At 40.4% G+C, this 17,041-nt stretch overlaps 3 protein-coding genes across 3 annotated transcripts in view; 2 read left to right on the forward strand and 1 right to left on the reverse strand.

Annotated features, from left to right (window-relative positions):
- NWD2 (NACHT and WD repeat domain containing 2) overlaps positions 1-9,831 on the forward strand; it is a 60,114-nt gene extending 50,283 nt beyond the window's left edge. Inside the window, exons 5-7 of the mRNA XM_074822310.1 lie at positions 1,548-1,692; positions 1,996-2,585; positions 4,187-9,831. Of these exons, the coding sequence (XP_074678411.1) occupies positions 1,548-1,692; positions 1,996-2,585; positions 4,187-8,122 (4,671 nt within the window). The 3' untranslated portion in view covers positions 8,123-9,831. The remainder of the gene's footprint in view (positions 1-1,547; positions 1,693-1,995; positions 2,586-4,186) is intronic.
- The window catches only part of RELL1 (RELT like 1), a 98,636-nt gene that overhangs the window by 3,909 nt on the left and 77,686 nt on the right, over positions 1-17,041 (reverse strand). The window lies entirely within an intron of this gene.
- PGCKA1 (PDCD10 and GCKIII kinases associated 1) overlaps positions 16,339-17,041 on the forward strand; it is a 45,307-nt gene continuing 44,604 nt past the window's right edge. The window contains exon 1 of the mRNA XM_074822311.1: positions 16,339-16,462. The gene's annotated coding sequence lies outside the window, so the exon portion shown is untranslated. The remainder of the gene's footprint in view (positions 16,463-17,041) is intronic.

Below are 17,041 nucleotides of genomic sequence, written 5' to 3' on the forward strand. Positions count from 1 at the left end.
AGCAGCTGTGAAACACCAAGGAACTCAACGGGTCATGACGCCTGCATTGATGTGCTCTCTGATAACAGCTAGAGCAAGTCGATTGTACTCATTCACAACCTGTTTGGACTAGTGGGACAGTTGTACAGATTTCTCTTCCCTTCCCTGATGTTGGAATAGGGAGAGCTCAGGCTCTCCTGCCCTGGTATTGTGCTTTTGCTAGATTTCAGTGAACAGGATTTGCAGAGGAAATACACATTTTCCCTTCTATCCCCATACAAGAAAGCTTTTTAATAGTCAAACAAGTGCTTAGTGCTGTCCTGAGTCAGATCTCATACTTTTAACTTACTAACTGTATTCTAACAGATTTTTGAACTGTTAACTATAATTTTTAAAGCAGGCATTTGTCTTTAATTGATGACAATAAAAACTGTATATTACTCAGGGCTCAGTTCTACCCTCATACAAATCCTATGTACCTAAGGACAGATTTCAGTGTACAAAAAATGAAGTCCTTAACAGAGTATTCACTTCATTTTGAGTGCATACTGTATTATACAAGAAAATGAAATGAAACCATTATACTGCATTCACTCATCATATAGCAGAATATTTTCTCTGTTGCATGAAGAAACATTGAAAACATGAAAAACATAGACACGGAAGGAGTTTCAATAAGTTCAGGACAGTATATGGCTAATTCTAAAGTACTGATCACAAGGGAAAAAGCAAGTTTTGTAACTGATACACAGGAGTAAGTAAAAAGATGTTCGTAACTTCAAGCTAACATAGAGTTACACCTCATAAAATTTAAGTAAGTAATAAAAGATACACAACTCTAAACATGTCAAGGAGTTGCTAGGAAGCTTACCCTGGAGGCTGTTCTTTTCCTATTACACCCTCCAGGAAAACTGGAGACCCCTTAAACACTTCACCTGCAGTAACACAGGAGTGACTACCAGCTGTCTTAGAGAAACCTCCATTGCGGCATCTGTGAGATACTATCAGAAGGGGTTAGTGAATTTATGTTCGAGTCCCTCTCTGATGACAGTAAGGTTACTGTTACTATAGCAATGAATGAATGAAAGTAATGTCAGATATAATCCTGTATTTTTCAAATATAGTAGCTAATATGAGGTGCTTAATTACAAGTACCAGGAACCTCATTTTCAGTTTTGAGATCCAAGTTTAAATTATTATTATTACTTAACATGAAAGGAGCGATAATGTTAGCAGTATTACTGCTGCTTTATTAGCATTATTTCAGGTTTGGTTCTCAAAACCCTCTTTCTATAAAGGTGTTTTTGGTCTTACTCTTGAAAAATATTGCATTAGCAGCCTACAGTAGGAATGCAGAAAATACTCAAAGTAGCTAACTTTTATAATTCTAAAATGGAATACATTATGATTACCTGCAGTATAAAAAGTTGAGTTCTTATTTATTTACTTTTAGTGCCTGTGTTTCTCCATTATCATGTTATTTATGACCTTGAATATTAGACTTTTACTTTCTGAAGTGGTAGATGTGTGTATTACAGCTACTGTTTAACTATGGATATTTTTAAAAGATGGAATCTTCTTCAAACTCTATGAATGAGAACAAATGGCAAGATATATCAGAAGAGATTAAGAAGATTTTTAAGACTGCTGTGAAATTGCTGTATGAGAAAGGAAAAATGAAACACAGCCAAGCAAAGAGATATCTCTCCTCTGGTAAAGTTCAGACTAACTATTTCTGTATATTCATTTATTATCTTTTCTATCAACCTTTCCACAAACATGAAAATATATTTCTGTCAGCATTTCTCATACAATTGAAGAGAAAGAAAATGTTCGTTGTGCTTGCTTGAGACCAAAACCAATATGAAAGCACTCAGTGATTTTTCTGCACTTTTTCTGTTTTTTACAGAAAACAGATGTGGTCATTTAAGAGTCTGCAGGTTGGGGGTGGGGGCTGTTCTTGAACTGTTTATAAAGAAAAGATACAGAGACTCTGTGTTCTCTTTTCATCCTCAGCTATTGAAGATGAACTTGATTTTGCCTTGGGTAAACAAACACCAGCTTTCCTAAAGAAGTGTGTTTGCTACATTCGGAAAATTGCCAACATTGAGCGTTTCGTTAAAATTCCAGAGATGGGAAAATACATGGATGTGGTACATACAGCTGGGAAGTTTCTACGAGATCCCGAAGCCCATGAGAAACTGATCAAGCTCAGGGATGAATTCATTCCTACCATCGTCGCATCATCCAATCTCAGAGTGTACACATCTGTCACTCACTGTGACATGAAACTGGGCTACTCCCAAGAAGTGGAGAACCATTACATCGAAGGACTTGGTAAACAGTTCTATGAAGACATGATTGATATAATCCAAGCAACAGTGCAGCAGAATTTTGACACCGAGACAGACTTGCTGTACGATGAAGTTCTTCAACACTCATCGCTATGTAAAACATACTCCACTTTTTATGAATATAGATGTGAGGCATTAAACATAGTTCACAAGTACGTTCTACCTAGCAAAATAGGACACATTAACCCTCTTATCATATATGGAGGACCATGCACAGGGAAGACTCTTTTATTAGCTGAAGTGGCAAAGAAGGTAAATAAATACTTTACATAATATGGTGATGTTAGGAGCATTAGTGTGTAAAGGCCAACTTAGTTTTCATTCTTCCTTTTGTCAACAGATCTGATATCAGCCCTCAATATATAAAATAAAAATAATAAAAAGTATAGTCTGCATATTATTGTACACATATTCAGAAAAATACTTACCTTTCATTAATAACATGTCTCTATCATGTGCTTAGCCAAAACAAAAATACTTTATCAGAGCTCTTAAAAACCTAATAGGAATCAATATGTTTTTGAATTAACAACATGTATTTCAGAATTATCTCATTCCCTCTTTTTTTACTGAGGTCCTATGAATCTGGAACCATCTAAGCATCATACGCTATTTTTAGTCTTATACACAAATACAACATGTCTTTACAAGTCATGCCATCTTATGGTCTCATCAGAAATTATTCCAGAATTAGTCTGATACACTTGCTACAAATCTACCTGTAATAACCTGCAAAAATACCTGTACTCATTTATCTGACATATGCTGTTTAAGTCATTGAGCTGAGTACTACAGGGAGATGAGTGAAACACTGTGCAAGGCAGCACCAGATGCAGAAAAAGACCAAGCTGGCATCTTTAAGCCTAATTCTCCAGCTGGGAGTCACAACTTTTGAGTTCCCTGCAGGGTGCTCAGAGAATTTAGCACAGTGGGCTGCAAAACAGTCCCATCAGCCAAAAGGAAATGGAGAAGGGAACCATAATGTTTAAAATCCCGTATCTTTCCCAAATGTGACTTCCTGTAGATTCACATTAGTTGCATATATGAAATTGGGATTTGCAACTCAAGATCTCATTTCAGATCTGAGTACATGAGTTAACCTAGAGACTCTGGTTATGCTTTTCTTTTAAAATATTCTGTAATAACTTAAAGTGGGGTGAAAAGACTTAGCAAGTAAGAGAACTGAGTGTGTTAGCCTGCACAGACTGAGAGGATTTAAAGCCACATTCCTCACTTGCTTAGAGTATACTAACCAAAAAAAACAGCAAGAGGTACTTTGCCCCTTGAAGCAGTGTGTAAGAGCAAAAGTCGCAGGCACACCAAGAAAGAGTGTACTTCTGTGGTCCAGGAATTAAGGTAACCTACTAGTAAAGGGCAATCTGTTCTCTGATCCTCCAAAACCATCAGGGCGTGTATTTATATTCAGCTGGGAATCAAAGTTAAACAAGTTGAGGTGGCAAGCTGGTTGCCTGGCCAAGGATGACATTGCTTAGTGTCTACGGAGTTCTATTAATAAGAGAATCTACCTGCTGAATTTCAATAGATTCATAGATTTTGCAAAGAGTACCCTGGGATTTATGGGCTACATTGTACTCATGTCCCCTTAGACATAAGCCTTTTTGTGGATCTGGGTCTTAGTGTTTTGGGATATTATCTGTGCCTAACAAAGATGACATACAATATGAAATTAATTCAGTGTGCATAAATCAAACCAGCCTTGAACTCTGCCAGTGAAAGCATTTCTGTTCGACCAGTAACATTTTAAAATGTTTGTTTATATATAGGCAATCATTATTTATAAACTGTTACTGTGCTTCATTTAGATATTAACTAAATTATGTTCTATACTCTAGTCCTATTCCTGGTTGCAAGAAGAGATGGGACCAGATTCTGACCCTGTGGTAGTTATAAGATTTTTGGGATCCACTGACACAAGTACAGATCTGAAGAATATACTTCAAAGCATTTGCGAACAATTAGCAGTCAACTATCGCTGCCTTGTACAAAGTTACCCAAAAAAGATTCATGACCTTCGGGACTTGTTCATCAATCTTTTGAATGAGTCTTCATTCCACAGGCCACTGGTGATAATATTCGATGCCCTAGAACAGCTAACAGATAGTGACGATGCTAGGAAGCTCTGGTGGCTTCCCATTCACCTTCCCCGTTCAGTACGGATAATTTTGTCAACACTGCCAAACAAGCATGGGATCCTGCAAAAACTGAGGTGCCTTATTCATGAAGAAGATAACTACATTGAATTGACTGCAAGGGACAGAAAGATGTGTAGCCAAGTACTGAAACATCAGCTGCTGCGAGTTAAAAGAAAAGTAACATCAGGGCAACAAATCTACGTCAATGAAGCATTCTCCAAGTGCACACTGCCTATGTTTGTGAACTTAACCTTCAGAGAAGTCAGGAACTGGAGATCTCACAAAGATGTGGATGAGTCCTCCCTCTGTGTCACTGTCCATGAAAGCATAGAGCAGTTGTTTTGGTCACTGGAAAACAAGTGTGGATCAAGACTATTGTCAAGAGCACTTGGCTACATCACTATGTCCAAATCTGGCCTGAGTGAAATGGAACTGGAAGATATTTTAGCCCTTGACAATAGTGTTATGTACGAACTGAGTGAGAGTGTCAGAGAAAGTAACCCACTGAGAATTCCATATATATACATTGCAAGGCTTAAGGAGGGCTTGCAGGGGTACTTGATAGAGCGACAGGTTAAAAATGTAACGCTGCTTCTTTGGGCGAATAGGCACTTGCAACTAATTGCCCAGAAATTGTACCTGCACAAAGAAGAAGATTTACGTGAAATGCACACAGTCATGGCAGAGTATTTCCTTGGTGTTTGGTCAGGTGGACGAAGAAAACCTTTTTACAGCAATGACCAATATCTGAGTGGTTGTCCTGACCATGACAGTAGAGGCCTGACTGAGGACGAAAAGCACTGCATGGATCAGACTGCTTTTGACAGGCAGGCACCTGAGCAGCCATGGGTCTTCCAGTGTAATCCATTAGAGCCTGATATCTTTTTTATCAATCACAGAAAAATGACGGAGCTTATTCATCACTTGACAAGATGTGGAAGAACAGATGATCTTCTGTATGGAGTCATTATGAACTTCAGCTGGTTGTACACTATGATTAGAATAGGGCAATTTGATAAAGCACTTTCCGACATAGAACTGGCTTACACCTACTCACAAGAAAAAGAGCTGAAATTTCTGGCCAGTACCCTCCGCAGTATAAAGTTCAAAGTAGTAAAATACCCAGGTTCACTCTCTGCTGAATTGCAGCAGAGGCTTCTCCCAGTAGTAAGTTCATTGCCCAAACTCAGACATCTCCTCTTAGAATGTGACAAGGATGGACCCAAGTACTGCTCTATCGTCCCTTTGCATTCCTCCATGGATGTGACTTACAGCCCCGAGCGCCTGCCGCTGTCATCCAGCTGCATGCACGTCACTGAGATTTTGCCTACTTTTAATCCCAGCACAATTATTGCTGCTTTAGAAAATGGCTCCATCAGTACTTGGGATGTAGAGACCCGCCAGTTACTAAGGCAGATCACAACAGCTCCATCTGTTATTTTAGGGATGAAGCTTACTAGTGATGAAAAGTATCTTGTAGTGGCTACAACAAAAAACACTCTTTTGATATATGATAACATAAATTCCTGTCTTCTGTCTGAGGTGGAAATTAAGGGGTCAAAACATTGTGGAATTGGGGGGGGGTCCAGTTTTATAAATGGATTTACATTATCAGTGAACCATGCACTTGCTTGGCTGGAGGCCAGCAAAGATGTTACTGTTATAGATCTGCTTTATGGTTGGCCTCTCTATCACTTCCACTGCTGGTACGAAGTGACCTGTGTGCAGTGTTCTCCAGATGGAGTTTATGCATTCTGCGGACAGTATTTGAACACCGCAACCATTTTTCACTTGGGCAGTGGAGAGAAGCTGGCCACCGTGACCTCTGAATTTTCTGGTGGATTTGTGAAATTCCTTCTCATTCTGGACACAGCCCAAGAAATGGTGATGGTGGACAACGAGGGTAGCCTCTCTGTTTGGAATACAGAGGAAATCACAAATCCCCAACTAACGGATGACTTTGACTGCAGGAGAGAAGACAGTGAAGTTGTCAGCATAGAGCTTTCTGAAGACCAAAGTGCAATTCTAATTTGTAAGGCACTCAGCATTGAACTTCTTGACACTCATGTGTGGAAAGTGGCTGAAAAGTTTAGAGCTAAACACAACGAGCGCTTTATATCTGCCGTGTTGTCCAAAAATGGCAACTGTATAATTGCTTCAATGGAAAATACCTCAGCCATTTTTGTTTGGAGAAGAGATACAGGACAGTGTATGGCAAGCTTACAGGAAATCTCAGGAACTATAGTCAGGCTAATTAAATCAAATCATCATAACATGCTGCTATCCTTGTCCACCAGTGGTGTCCTTTCTATTTGGGATATAGACATCATAACTGCTATGTCCAATATTGACAAATCTGGCAAGCCTATCCAAAGACTGGTGTTGCCAGCCAGAGGTGAATTAATATACACATTGGATGGATCAGATTCTGTCCATAAGTGGAACTTCAGCACTGGATTTATTGAAGCCGTGTTCAAGCACGAAGGTATTGTTGAAAACTGTGTGCTGACCTCTTCTGGAGAGATAATGGTTACATCAGATGATAAATGCAGCCAGTACGTATGGCACACTGTCAGTGGTGAAAATATCTTTCGCATTAATGGACAAAAAATCTCAGAGCTAATGATTACCCATAATGATCAATTTGTAGTCTCTCTCTGCGAGCAGAATGCATCCAGAGTTTGGCGACTGGCTACAGGACATAGGGTTTGCAATATTTTAGTTGCCTTACAGAATGCATTTATAACGACTGCAAATACATTCGTAGTCGGAATGGCGAAGAATAAAGTGTTGGCAGTGAGTCTCTGGACCGGCAGTATAACCAAGAAGTTTTGCTGTGATGATGGTGCAAGCATTGTGGATATTAAGCTGATACCAGACTGCCCAGATATTATAGTATTTATAACATCTACTGAAACTGTGAACATATGGAGCCTAACAGAGGAAGTCATCTGCAGACGCGTACAATTGCCTACCAATTTCTTAAAAAATTTGGAAGACTTTGAAATATCCCCAAATGGGAAGCTAGGAATTATAACCCGTGGTGATGAGAACATCAATGTGCTTGATTTATACAGTGGAAAACTTCGTGTGGTTCACGCTCCAGGTATCATCTGGCGGCAGAGGCTGTCTCGGGATGGCCGCTATCTTGTGTACATCTGTTTTCGCAGCGAAGAAGATGATGACAACGGTGCAGTCTCTAGTTTAATAGTAATGAGGCTAGCAGATGGCAAAAACATCGGTGCCTGTTCTCTTTATAAAACTCCCACTTTTCTTGCACTCTCTCAGAGACATTTAAATATTATTATTGGATTTGATGATGGAAGTATAGGTACTTACACTGTAGTGGATCGAGTTGACGCTGCACTGAAAATCAAAATTGCTACTTCAAACAGCCGTCAGATTTTCAACAACACAACACAAGTGATTAGGCCAAAATGTCACAATTATAGCTTCAAAGTGACTGCAGATTGTATTTGGAGGGAATCAACTGAGGTATTTGCAAGGGATAGCCCCATTACAGTTACAGAGCCTGAGGTGAGTGAAGCAACACCTACCAAAAAACACAACTATTGCTATGAGAAAGTGTGCTCAGCCATAGATTGCAGAGGACACAGTTTTGCTGCTGACAACTGAGTAACCGTCTGGACTAGCTTATCTGGATAATTGTATACATGCATAGATTTGTCTTCTGAATTCACATAAAAATTGGTGCATTTCTGGGAAGACAGACAGAAACAGCAGAGGGCAGACCAGCTGTTTTTTCCTCAACAAATATTCTTACATTTATGTAAACAAAAAAAGTAAACATAAAGCAAATGGGCTGCAGGGTTTTTTAAATTTCGGAATACAAGGTTCAGTCCAGGATTTCACCAGGGCCTTGATTAAAAATTTCTAGCAATATTATCAAAATTGTTACGCTATTACAGAAGTTGGGTGATCTTATCTGGGATTGACAAACTCTTTTAACTGAAACTAAAGTTCCACATGATCGGTGAGAAGAGTCAGACCACTATTTTATATACCAGGTCACCTAGATGGGTCTATAGCTAACAGCCAACTTTATACCCACTTGCAAAAATGTGTTTTTCTGCTTGATGGTGCAATGACAAGATGTCACCTGCCAACCTGGAACACTTGATACATTCCATCATCATTTTAAAAATACCTACTTTTTTTTTTTTTAATTGGGATTAATCTTTGGAAAGGAGCCAGTCAGCTGAAAACGTGTCAACATGTGAGCTAAGTATTTGTTCACCTCAAAGTATGGACTGAAAGATTTTTTTTTTTAATTGCATGCAGGGATTTCAGGTTTCTGTATTGTGATAAAAATTATAAAAACCTAGGTCATAAAAGAAATATAGGGTTTGGGGTTTTATTTTTAGTTTGGGGAATTTTTTCGTTTTCACAGTGTGTATTAGTACAGGTTGTAATGAAAACTTTTTCAAAGAGAAGGGGTGTTACAGATGAACAGTTAAACACATTAATTTCTTTATGTTAAAAGGTTGCTATCCATTTTGTTGTACGAAAGTCTAAAGTATCTCCTATATCCCCAAAGTAATCTTAATAGAAAAATTTCAGACATGTCATGTATTAATCTTGATAACATTTGCCTTACTATCATTTCTGTTCTTTCCCATGATAAATACAGAGCAGATGACCAAACACTCTGGGACTGCTTGTATATGTGCTGAAATACTCCACTAAATGTAAAGGTTGTCTAAAGGTTCTTTACTGTTCCAATTTTAATGAGTTTTTCTTACTTCCACATACTTACAAGCTTCACTTTTCTGCTTTAGAACTGTTCTGAGCCTTTTTTACAGTTTTACCAGTTTCAAGGCAGAAATTGTGAAATAATTAAAAATGCTTTAAAAAAATTACATTTTGCCCAAGTAAAAGAAATATACTGGACATTTGAAAGGATAAGAAGATTTTTCCCTCCTTACATATCTTAAAGTTGGCACACCTGTGGAAACTTTTTCAAATTATTTAAACAAAACAATTTTATTTTTAAAATCAGAACTCCATGCCACAAATTTCCAAGAAATGAATGCTAAGCTAGAACTTAATGTAGTGTGTGAATGTTCAGTGTACAAGCCAATATAGTATATTAAGTGACTTGAATGATTTTTCCTAACTTGTTTGCAACTAATAGATCATATTGAATGTTTTTATGTAAACTTTGTATTGTTGGGAAAACCTACCCAATCAGAGATTTATATTTTCATAAATGTCAAATTTAGTTAAATTTTGTTACAGAGTTGTTAAATTAGAAATCTATTGCAGTCTTCAAACAATATACAGTCTTGTGTATGCATTGTTTGTACTAATAAACTAAAGAAACAGACTTGTGTGCGTCCCTTAATTTTAGGGAAATTTCAGTCTGGCAGAGGGACACAAGGCAGCTCCCATTAGCCTGTATTTAAATAATTTTTAAGGGCTGTATTCATAAGGAAAAATTCAGTATTTTTCCCACTTCAGTTAATTAAATTCAAAAACCAATGAAATTCACCCAAAAGTTGCATGCTTAGATGCTGCTTATGACTAGATTGCATACTGCCAGCCTGCAAGTCAACAGACACGAAGGCTAGTGTAACCTACCCAGTAGAAAGCTCAGAAAAGAGGGAAGCACCTCAAATCCCACTCCCCTTCAGACCTTTTGAGCTATGGGAAGGGCCTGTGTGATCCATGCTTCCTGTCCTGAAGATAAGCAACTTCCACCTTCTTTCAAACACTGGGCATGACTTATGCATTTCAGCCTTCAAATCCTTTTGCACAACCTGCATGATGTTGGAAAGTTAGTTCATTATCTTGGAAGAGTAACAATATATCTCCTATCTGCCAGGAGAGTGGCCAACTTGGGCTAGTAAAGAGTGTAACATAGAAACAAAGCAAAACACAAAACCATAAAAAAGTGCTTCCTGGTCCCAGTTTAGCTGAGTGGTTTATCAACAGAGTACCCAGATTTGCTCCTCTTGTTTTCTGGCTCAATTAATTTTGTGGTCTTCTGCACAGTGGAATGGCTTCTTGGGGCAGGAGATAGTCCCCAGCAAAATAGAGCATCAGCCTAAAAGTGAGAGCAGTCTTCCCTTCATCTTGGGCCAAAGAGAGAATTGATTTTAGGCCTTATAAAGTTAGGCCTTGTATAGTTTGGGAGTGTTGATCTGCTCGAGGGTAGGGAGGCTCTGCAGAGAGATCTGGACAGGCTGGAGCGATGGGCTAAGGACAACTGTATGAGCTTCAATAAGGCCAAATGCCGGGTGCTGCACTTTGGCCACAACAACCCCCAGCAGCGCTACAGGCTTGGGGAGGAGTGGCTGGAGAGCTGCCAGTCAGAGAGGGACCTGGGGGTGTTGATTGACAGCCGGCTGAACATGAGCCAGCAGTGTGCCCAGGTGGCCAAGAAGGCCAATGGCATCCTGGCTTGTATCAGCAATAACATGGCCAGGAGGGACAGGGAAGTGATCTTACCCCTGTACTCGGCACTGGTGAGGCTGCACCTCGATTACTGTGTTCAGTTTTGGGCCCCTCACTACAAAAAGGACATTGAATTACTCGAGCGTGTCCAGAGAAGGGCAACGAAGCTGGTGAAGGGTCTGGAGCACATGTCGTACGAGGAGTGGCTGAGGGAACTGGGGTTGTTTAGTCTGGAGAAGAGGAGGCTGAGGGGAGACCTCATCGCCCTCTACAGCTACCTGAAAGGAGGGTGCAGAGAGCTGGGGATGAGTCTCTTTAACCAAGTAACAAGTAATAGGACAAGAGGTAATGGCCTCAAATGGCGCCAGGGAAGGTTTGGACTGGATATTAGGAAGCATTTCTTTACAGAACAGGTTGTCAGGCGTTGGAATGGGCTGCCCAGGGAGGTGGTGGAGTCCCCATCCCTGGAGGTGTTTTAAGAGTTGGGTTGACAGCGCTGAGGGATATGGTGTAGTTGAGAACGGTCAGTGTTAGGTTAATGGTTGGACTAGGTGATCTTCAAGGTCTTTTCCAACCTAGATGATTCTGTGGTCAAAGCAATAGGCTGACACATGAAAGCAGTGATGCTGTATATAAAAAGGCAGGAGTGTTCTCATTCTGCTTTGAACCTTAGTCTAAGTTCTAACCAAGGATAACACTACTATTTTTCTGAATTGTAAAACAATGAGAAAGACTAACATGAACATGACTCCTAATCCACTTAAACCCTTCAGCCAAGTATTGGGTTCCTAATCTCATTGAAGGATGATGTTTTAAATCCTGTCCCTCTTCACAGTTTATCTATGTCTTACTAGATAAGATAGGTAAGATAATAGATAATATCTATGTCTTAATAAACTCATTCAGCTTTCCAGCTTTCTGAATCTATTTCTCAGGGGTCAGACTCCTCACAGCTGAGCCTAAGCAGCAGACACAGGTTTCTGAATGGCAGTAAGCCACTCAGTGTCCAAATACTTGCTACTGCAAGAGGGAGTTCTCCAGAGCCCCTCACACATCTGTCCCCAAGTATGTCTATGCAGTGGTACAGGGACAAAGTAGTTTAATAATGAGCCATCCAAATGCCAAGTGCTGTTCTATCCCTACATAGGAATAGAGCAATTTACCTTCTTTTAAGAAGCACTATATGCATATCTAGAATAAAGCTTTCATTTATTCTTTATCTAAAGTGCATCAATAAACAGGTTCAAATGGGGTCCATATTTTCTGACCCAGAAGATTCTAGGAATAGGCTGTAGCTGCGAGAAAGTTTTAGAGGGGAATTAGCCGGAAATTCTTTGGCAGACAAAGGTAAGCCGGAGGTCAGCTAGAAAAAATATTTTTATCAGTCATTTCCTTTGCACCACAGCTGGGGAATGCATGGCCCATAACTTCATTTCATATGGCCTGTGGCCATTTGACTTTTTTCACATTATTATCAGATAACATCAAAATGTGAGTTAGCATGTAGCCTGGAAAAGGCTTCGGGTTTCAGTGGTTCCCCCACGCTGATTTCTCCATGCTGCATACTCAAGCTCTGTGCAGAAACATTTGGAAACAGAACTTTTAGCCATCTAGGAAAGGGAATAAAGCAAAAATCTATCACTAAAATGGCATTCATATGCAGGGGGGAACTATTTCAGCCCCAGATCTGCTTAAAATCCCACAATTTTGCCCTTTATCAAAATCTTACATGTGTCTGTACAACACATCATAAAATGGGTCCTTTGGGTCACTACTATTAGGCTATTAGCAACAATCTGCATTGGTTTATTTTGTTAAGGATTAAAAAATACCTGTTTTAACATAAATATCAAGACCACAAAAGGACAGAATTCTGAAATCTATATTTATTCTAATTTATAAAACCAAAGACATCTTACTTTTTCACACTATTTTTTATGTAACCGTAAAATTGATTATGTAATCATCCAAATGTGGACGAGGGCCTTTGAATAGTTTTGGTTATCAAGGATTTGTTATTAAGAATCATTATCAAGCATTTATGCTACAGATAGGACCTACTTCAAAGTTCTTGTACCCTGTTATGGACGTTACTTGATATCTCTTCCTGGAACACCACGTCACTGCAGGGAGAGTAACAAGCTACATTTTTTTCCATGGTTCACATTTCCAGCCTGGTCACTAAATGCCCTTCCTTGAATTCTGGAGGTAGCCTCCTGACTTACATGACATGAAGGGATGCTCTCAGTGTGGGTCTAAATCATAGTCTCAATTCTCAATTTCAACAGGGAGGACAAAGGCTGAAGGAATAGTCATCCCAATCCTTCCTGTGGCAAGATGAGGCATTTTATCATGTGCTTTTCCAGAAGGAGCAGTTTGCACTACCATCCTTTTGTGAAAAAGGGACTTTCTCTGTCAATGACCAGCTACGCAGTGCTAAATTAACTTGAAAACACAGGCCAATAACCAGAAGAGTGTGAGGAAACATTCTCCCAACATGTCCAGTCCAGCAGAACGTGCTCTTAAAATCACAAATGGTTCCCAAAGTGACTGTTAAAATCTGCCCCCAGCAAGCTCTTCTCCCTGCTTCCACTGCCCTGTCATCCCAGGGCCATACTGCTCCTGCTTACCAGGGTGGGTGATGCTCCCATCCCAACTGCAAAGCCCCTGACGTGTTCCCAGCCATGGTACGCTCTTCACCTGCAGCCCCTGCCCTTTTGGCAGCACACTGGTCCCCTCTCCAGACTCAGCAGGGAATATACAAAAGCAGATGTAAGGCATATTCACATGTTCCCACTGTCACAGCTTTCACCACACAATACTGCCACACCAGCACAGATCTTACTTTTATGTAGCGTATAACAGAGAGAAATAAAATAATCTTCCCGCTTTCATGCCATGGCTCTGATTCCACATGCATTTCAGTGCATGTGAGAAAGCTTCTAGACTAAAATAGATCTATGCAGCACATTTAAAGTGAAATACACACTTGCAAGATGAGAGATGAAGGAAAAATCCAGACATGCTGTAGCACAGATGAAAACAGAACATCCCCAAAACAATAGGATAGTTTGCTGCCATTTGTCTCCATTATTCCATTGCCTGTTAATAAATTGCCTGGCACTTCCTGCTGTAATATCATGGTGACAATAGTATCTGAAGTTACAAAGCTAACCTTTTGGGCTATTTTTCAAGGCAGACTTCTATCTCGGCAGGAATGTTCTCCAGAAAACCTCAGCCAAAACAGTCAACTAAGGTACAAGAATGAGGTTAGAAGAAACAGAGGATTTCTGCAGGCTGTATGTCTCAACTACTTTTCCTTTGAAAAAAATGTTGTCACACCCATGTTATCGAACAAGAACTATGGATTGGTGAGACAAGTGATCATTTCCTGCAGGACACATCTGTGAAAACCTGACTGAACGATCAGCGTGAAAAGATCCCAGAGGTTTCAGGAACAGTACTATAGGACCACAGCATGCTTGGTTGGGACTGCAGGGGATGGGGCAGGACTTCTCTACTACTGCAAAAATACTGGGCACGGGTTTGAGAAATCACAAGAATGAATAGTCTGTGGGACGCCAAACATACAGTAGCCCTGAAAAGGGTCTGACGAGGAGGCTGAGTATCAGGAGAAAGGGGGAGGCAGACTCTCCGAGGTTGCTTCCAGTAGCCTCCTGGCTTACAGCACAGCTTTTGAACTGGTACATTTCCCAACCTATTAGCCCAGCTCACTAGCCCAACCACCATGAAAGAAATGGCAGAATGGGGGTTGGCTCCAGCTTGGCAGGGCTGTAAGCTGGGTGTGCAGCAGCCCACGCTGTGCATGGGTCTGTGCACACCATCACTCTCTGTGCTGCAGAGGTAGCCCTGGAACTGTTTGCAACTCCCACCTTCCCCACCTCCTCTAACAACTTGGGGATATGTCAGCCTGACAGTTCTTTACTTACTGACCAGAGAGCCTTTGGGAGAGTTTAGTGCAGGTTTTGTAGTAAGATATTTCCTGGATTTCAAAGTCCATTTTCAACTACCACTAAAAGCTTGCAGGAAAAAACAAAAGATCTGCCAAAGAGCTGTTGCAGAGCTTTGCAGTTTGCTAGCTCACAGACTGTAAATGATATTTGGCCTTCACATTATGACATAGCTCTCTGCTTAAATTAAGCATATCCAAAGCAGCTTTTAGTAATTTCTTTGCTGGCATCTGCTGTTTCAGCCTCGGGCTTGTGGCTCCGCAGAGGGAGGCCGGGGCTAGGCGGCGCAGTTCAGTCTCCGCTCGCCGGCACCGGCAGCCCCTGCTCTCCTCAGCCCACTGCTGAAATGAGTTTGACAGTCTCATCTTAAACTCACTGCAGTGCATACGAGGGGAAACACAAGAGGGCAAACCCTGCCCGCTGCTGAAGTAGGATTTCAGGAGGATACTTTGCATGCGAAAAGCAAGCAGGACTCCAGCATGCCCCTTATACACAGGGAAGGCAAGGGTGCAACACCTGCCAGGCAGGGAGGACCCTAAATCCAGCATTATTTAGGGTGAGAAAAGCACACCTACTCGTACAGCAGCTGAACCTCATGTAACTGCTTCCATGAGCCTTAACACCACAAAGAAAGGATTCAGTAGAGCATTTCCAAAGTACTATTGAGTAGGCTCTGTTTGTCCTGCTTTGGACCCCCGCCCTGCCCCCAGCTGTGACACATGCAGTTAGATGAGGCAATGTTAGTGCCAGTTCTTTCCTGGAGAGTTTTGGTTTGGTTTTTTTTTACAGTTTCCAGGTACACCAATACACATTAAAGATTACAGCTAGGAAACACCTGACCCCAGCTGCTTGCAGGTATTGCCTATGTTAAATCTCTCCTCCTGCACAGGGAACGCGCTCCTAATTGGATTGCGGCAGCAGCACATCTTTCATATCACTCTTTGAAACCCTACACCCAAACCAAAACGATTCCAGGAAAGTCAGCAACTTTCACAGGTAAACCTGATGCGATGCCTGCGAATAAACCTTAGAGCAAAGCTCCTCCATTGAGCATCACCCAAAACAGTGGGGATTAAATGTCATTGCTAGGCAAAACTACCTGCTGTAACAGAGGAACTTTCTGTCAAATCCCTCCAGCGCTCTTTGTGACATGAGGAGATTTAATTTTAGAATATGAAAATTACATCAATCATACACTGACGGGGTTGGACTTTGTTGTGGTCATTGTAAGTGACTGTCCCAGAGGAAAAGGAATTATTTGGCACGTGTTCTTCCTCTTCTCCTTTTTCTAACCCTGACCAGAAAACAGTGAGCTCTATCAGGCTTTTATCCAGCTTGCAGGTAAAGGGTTACAGATTCTAGGAAGTATTAAATGCAAACTTTAAAGGATTTTATTTTCATCTACAGTCACATGATGCCTTAATACCCAATGACACTAACTACAGTGTCTCATTAAGAGGTCATGCAAACTCCCAAGCTAAACAAGGCATTCTTACATATTTAACATTCAAATGCAGAAGCCAAGCTAAGCCATGGAAGATTGTAATCAGAAAAAAGCTACACTTCCTGATCTGCACAAAAGCTACAGGTAGGAAAACTTCTTCCTTTAAACTTGCAACATTGTGCTTTCAAAAGAAACTGTTTACAGGGCATATTTTGCACTCTCTTTCTTTTTTAGCTTTCAGAATAGTGTAATAGTTTTATCCTGAAAATATCTGATCTCACCTGCTGTAGAGTATTGGTTTTATACTTAGAAACACAGTTGGCTCAGCAGAAATCCAAACAAAGCAAATTTTTAAGCCAAATCTATTTTTAAAGTAATATTTTTAAAGATTTCTTAGTTATTTAAATGGTTGCATTAGAGTATGTGGGGTGAAGGGGGAGTTAATATGTCTTTGATGTCTGAAATGAAGGGATTTAGAACTCTTCTGACTTTACTTATACCATGAATTGCACATTGTTTCAGTCACTTCGATCAAAGTGTATTTTAACGGATGTGGCTTCCTCACTGAACTTACAGGATTTCTAATTTCCCCTCCTAGAATTTGGTGCATTTAAAAAAAAAAATCTTACAAAAGAAAATGAATGGCAGATGGGGACTATTACAGTGCTCCATAAAAGGAGAAAAAATTACAAATTAGGGAGTAAGAGGAAAGTCATTTAAAAC

This window comes from Strix aluco, chromosome 4 (genome assembly GCF_031877795.1).
Source record: "Strix aluco isolate bStrAlu1 chromosome 4, bStrAlu1.hap1, whole genome shotgun sequence".
NCBI classification, from domain to species: domain Eukaryota; kingdom Metazoa; phylum Chordata; class Aves; order Strigiformes; family Strigidae; genus Strix; species Strix aluco.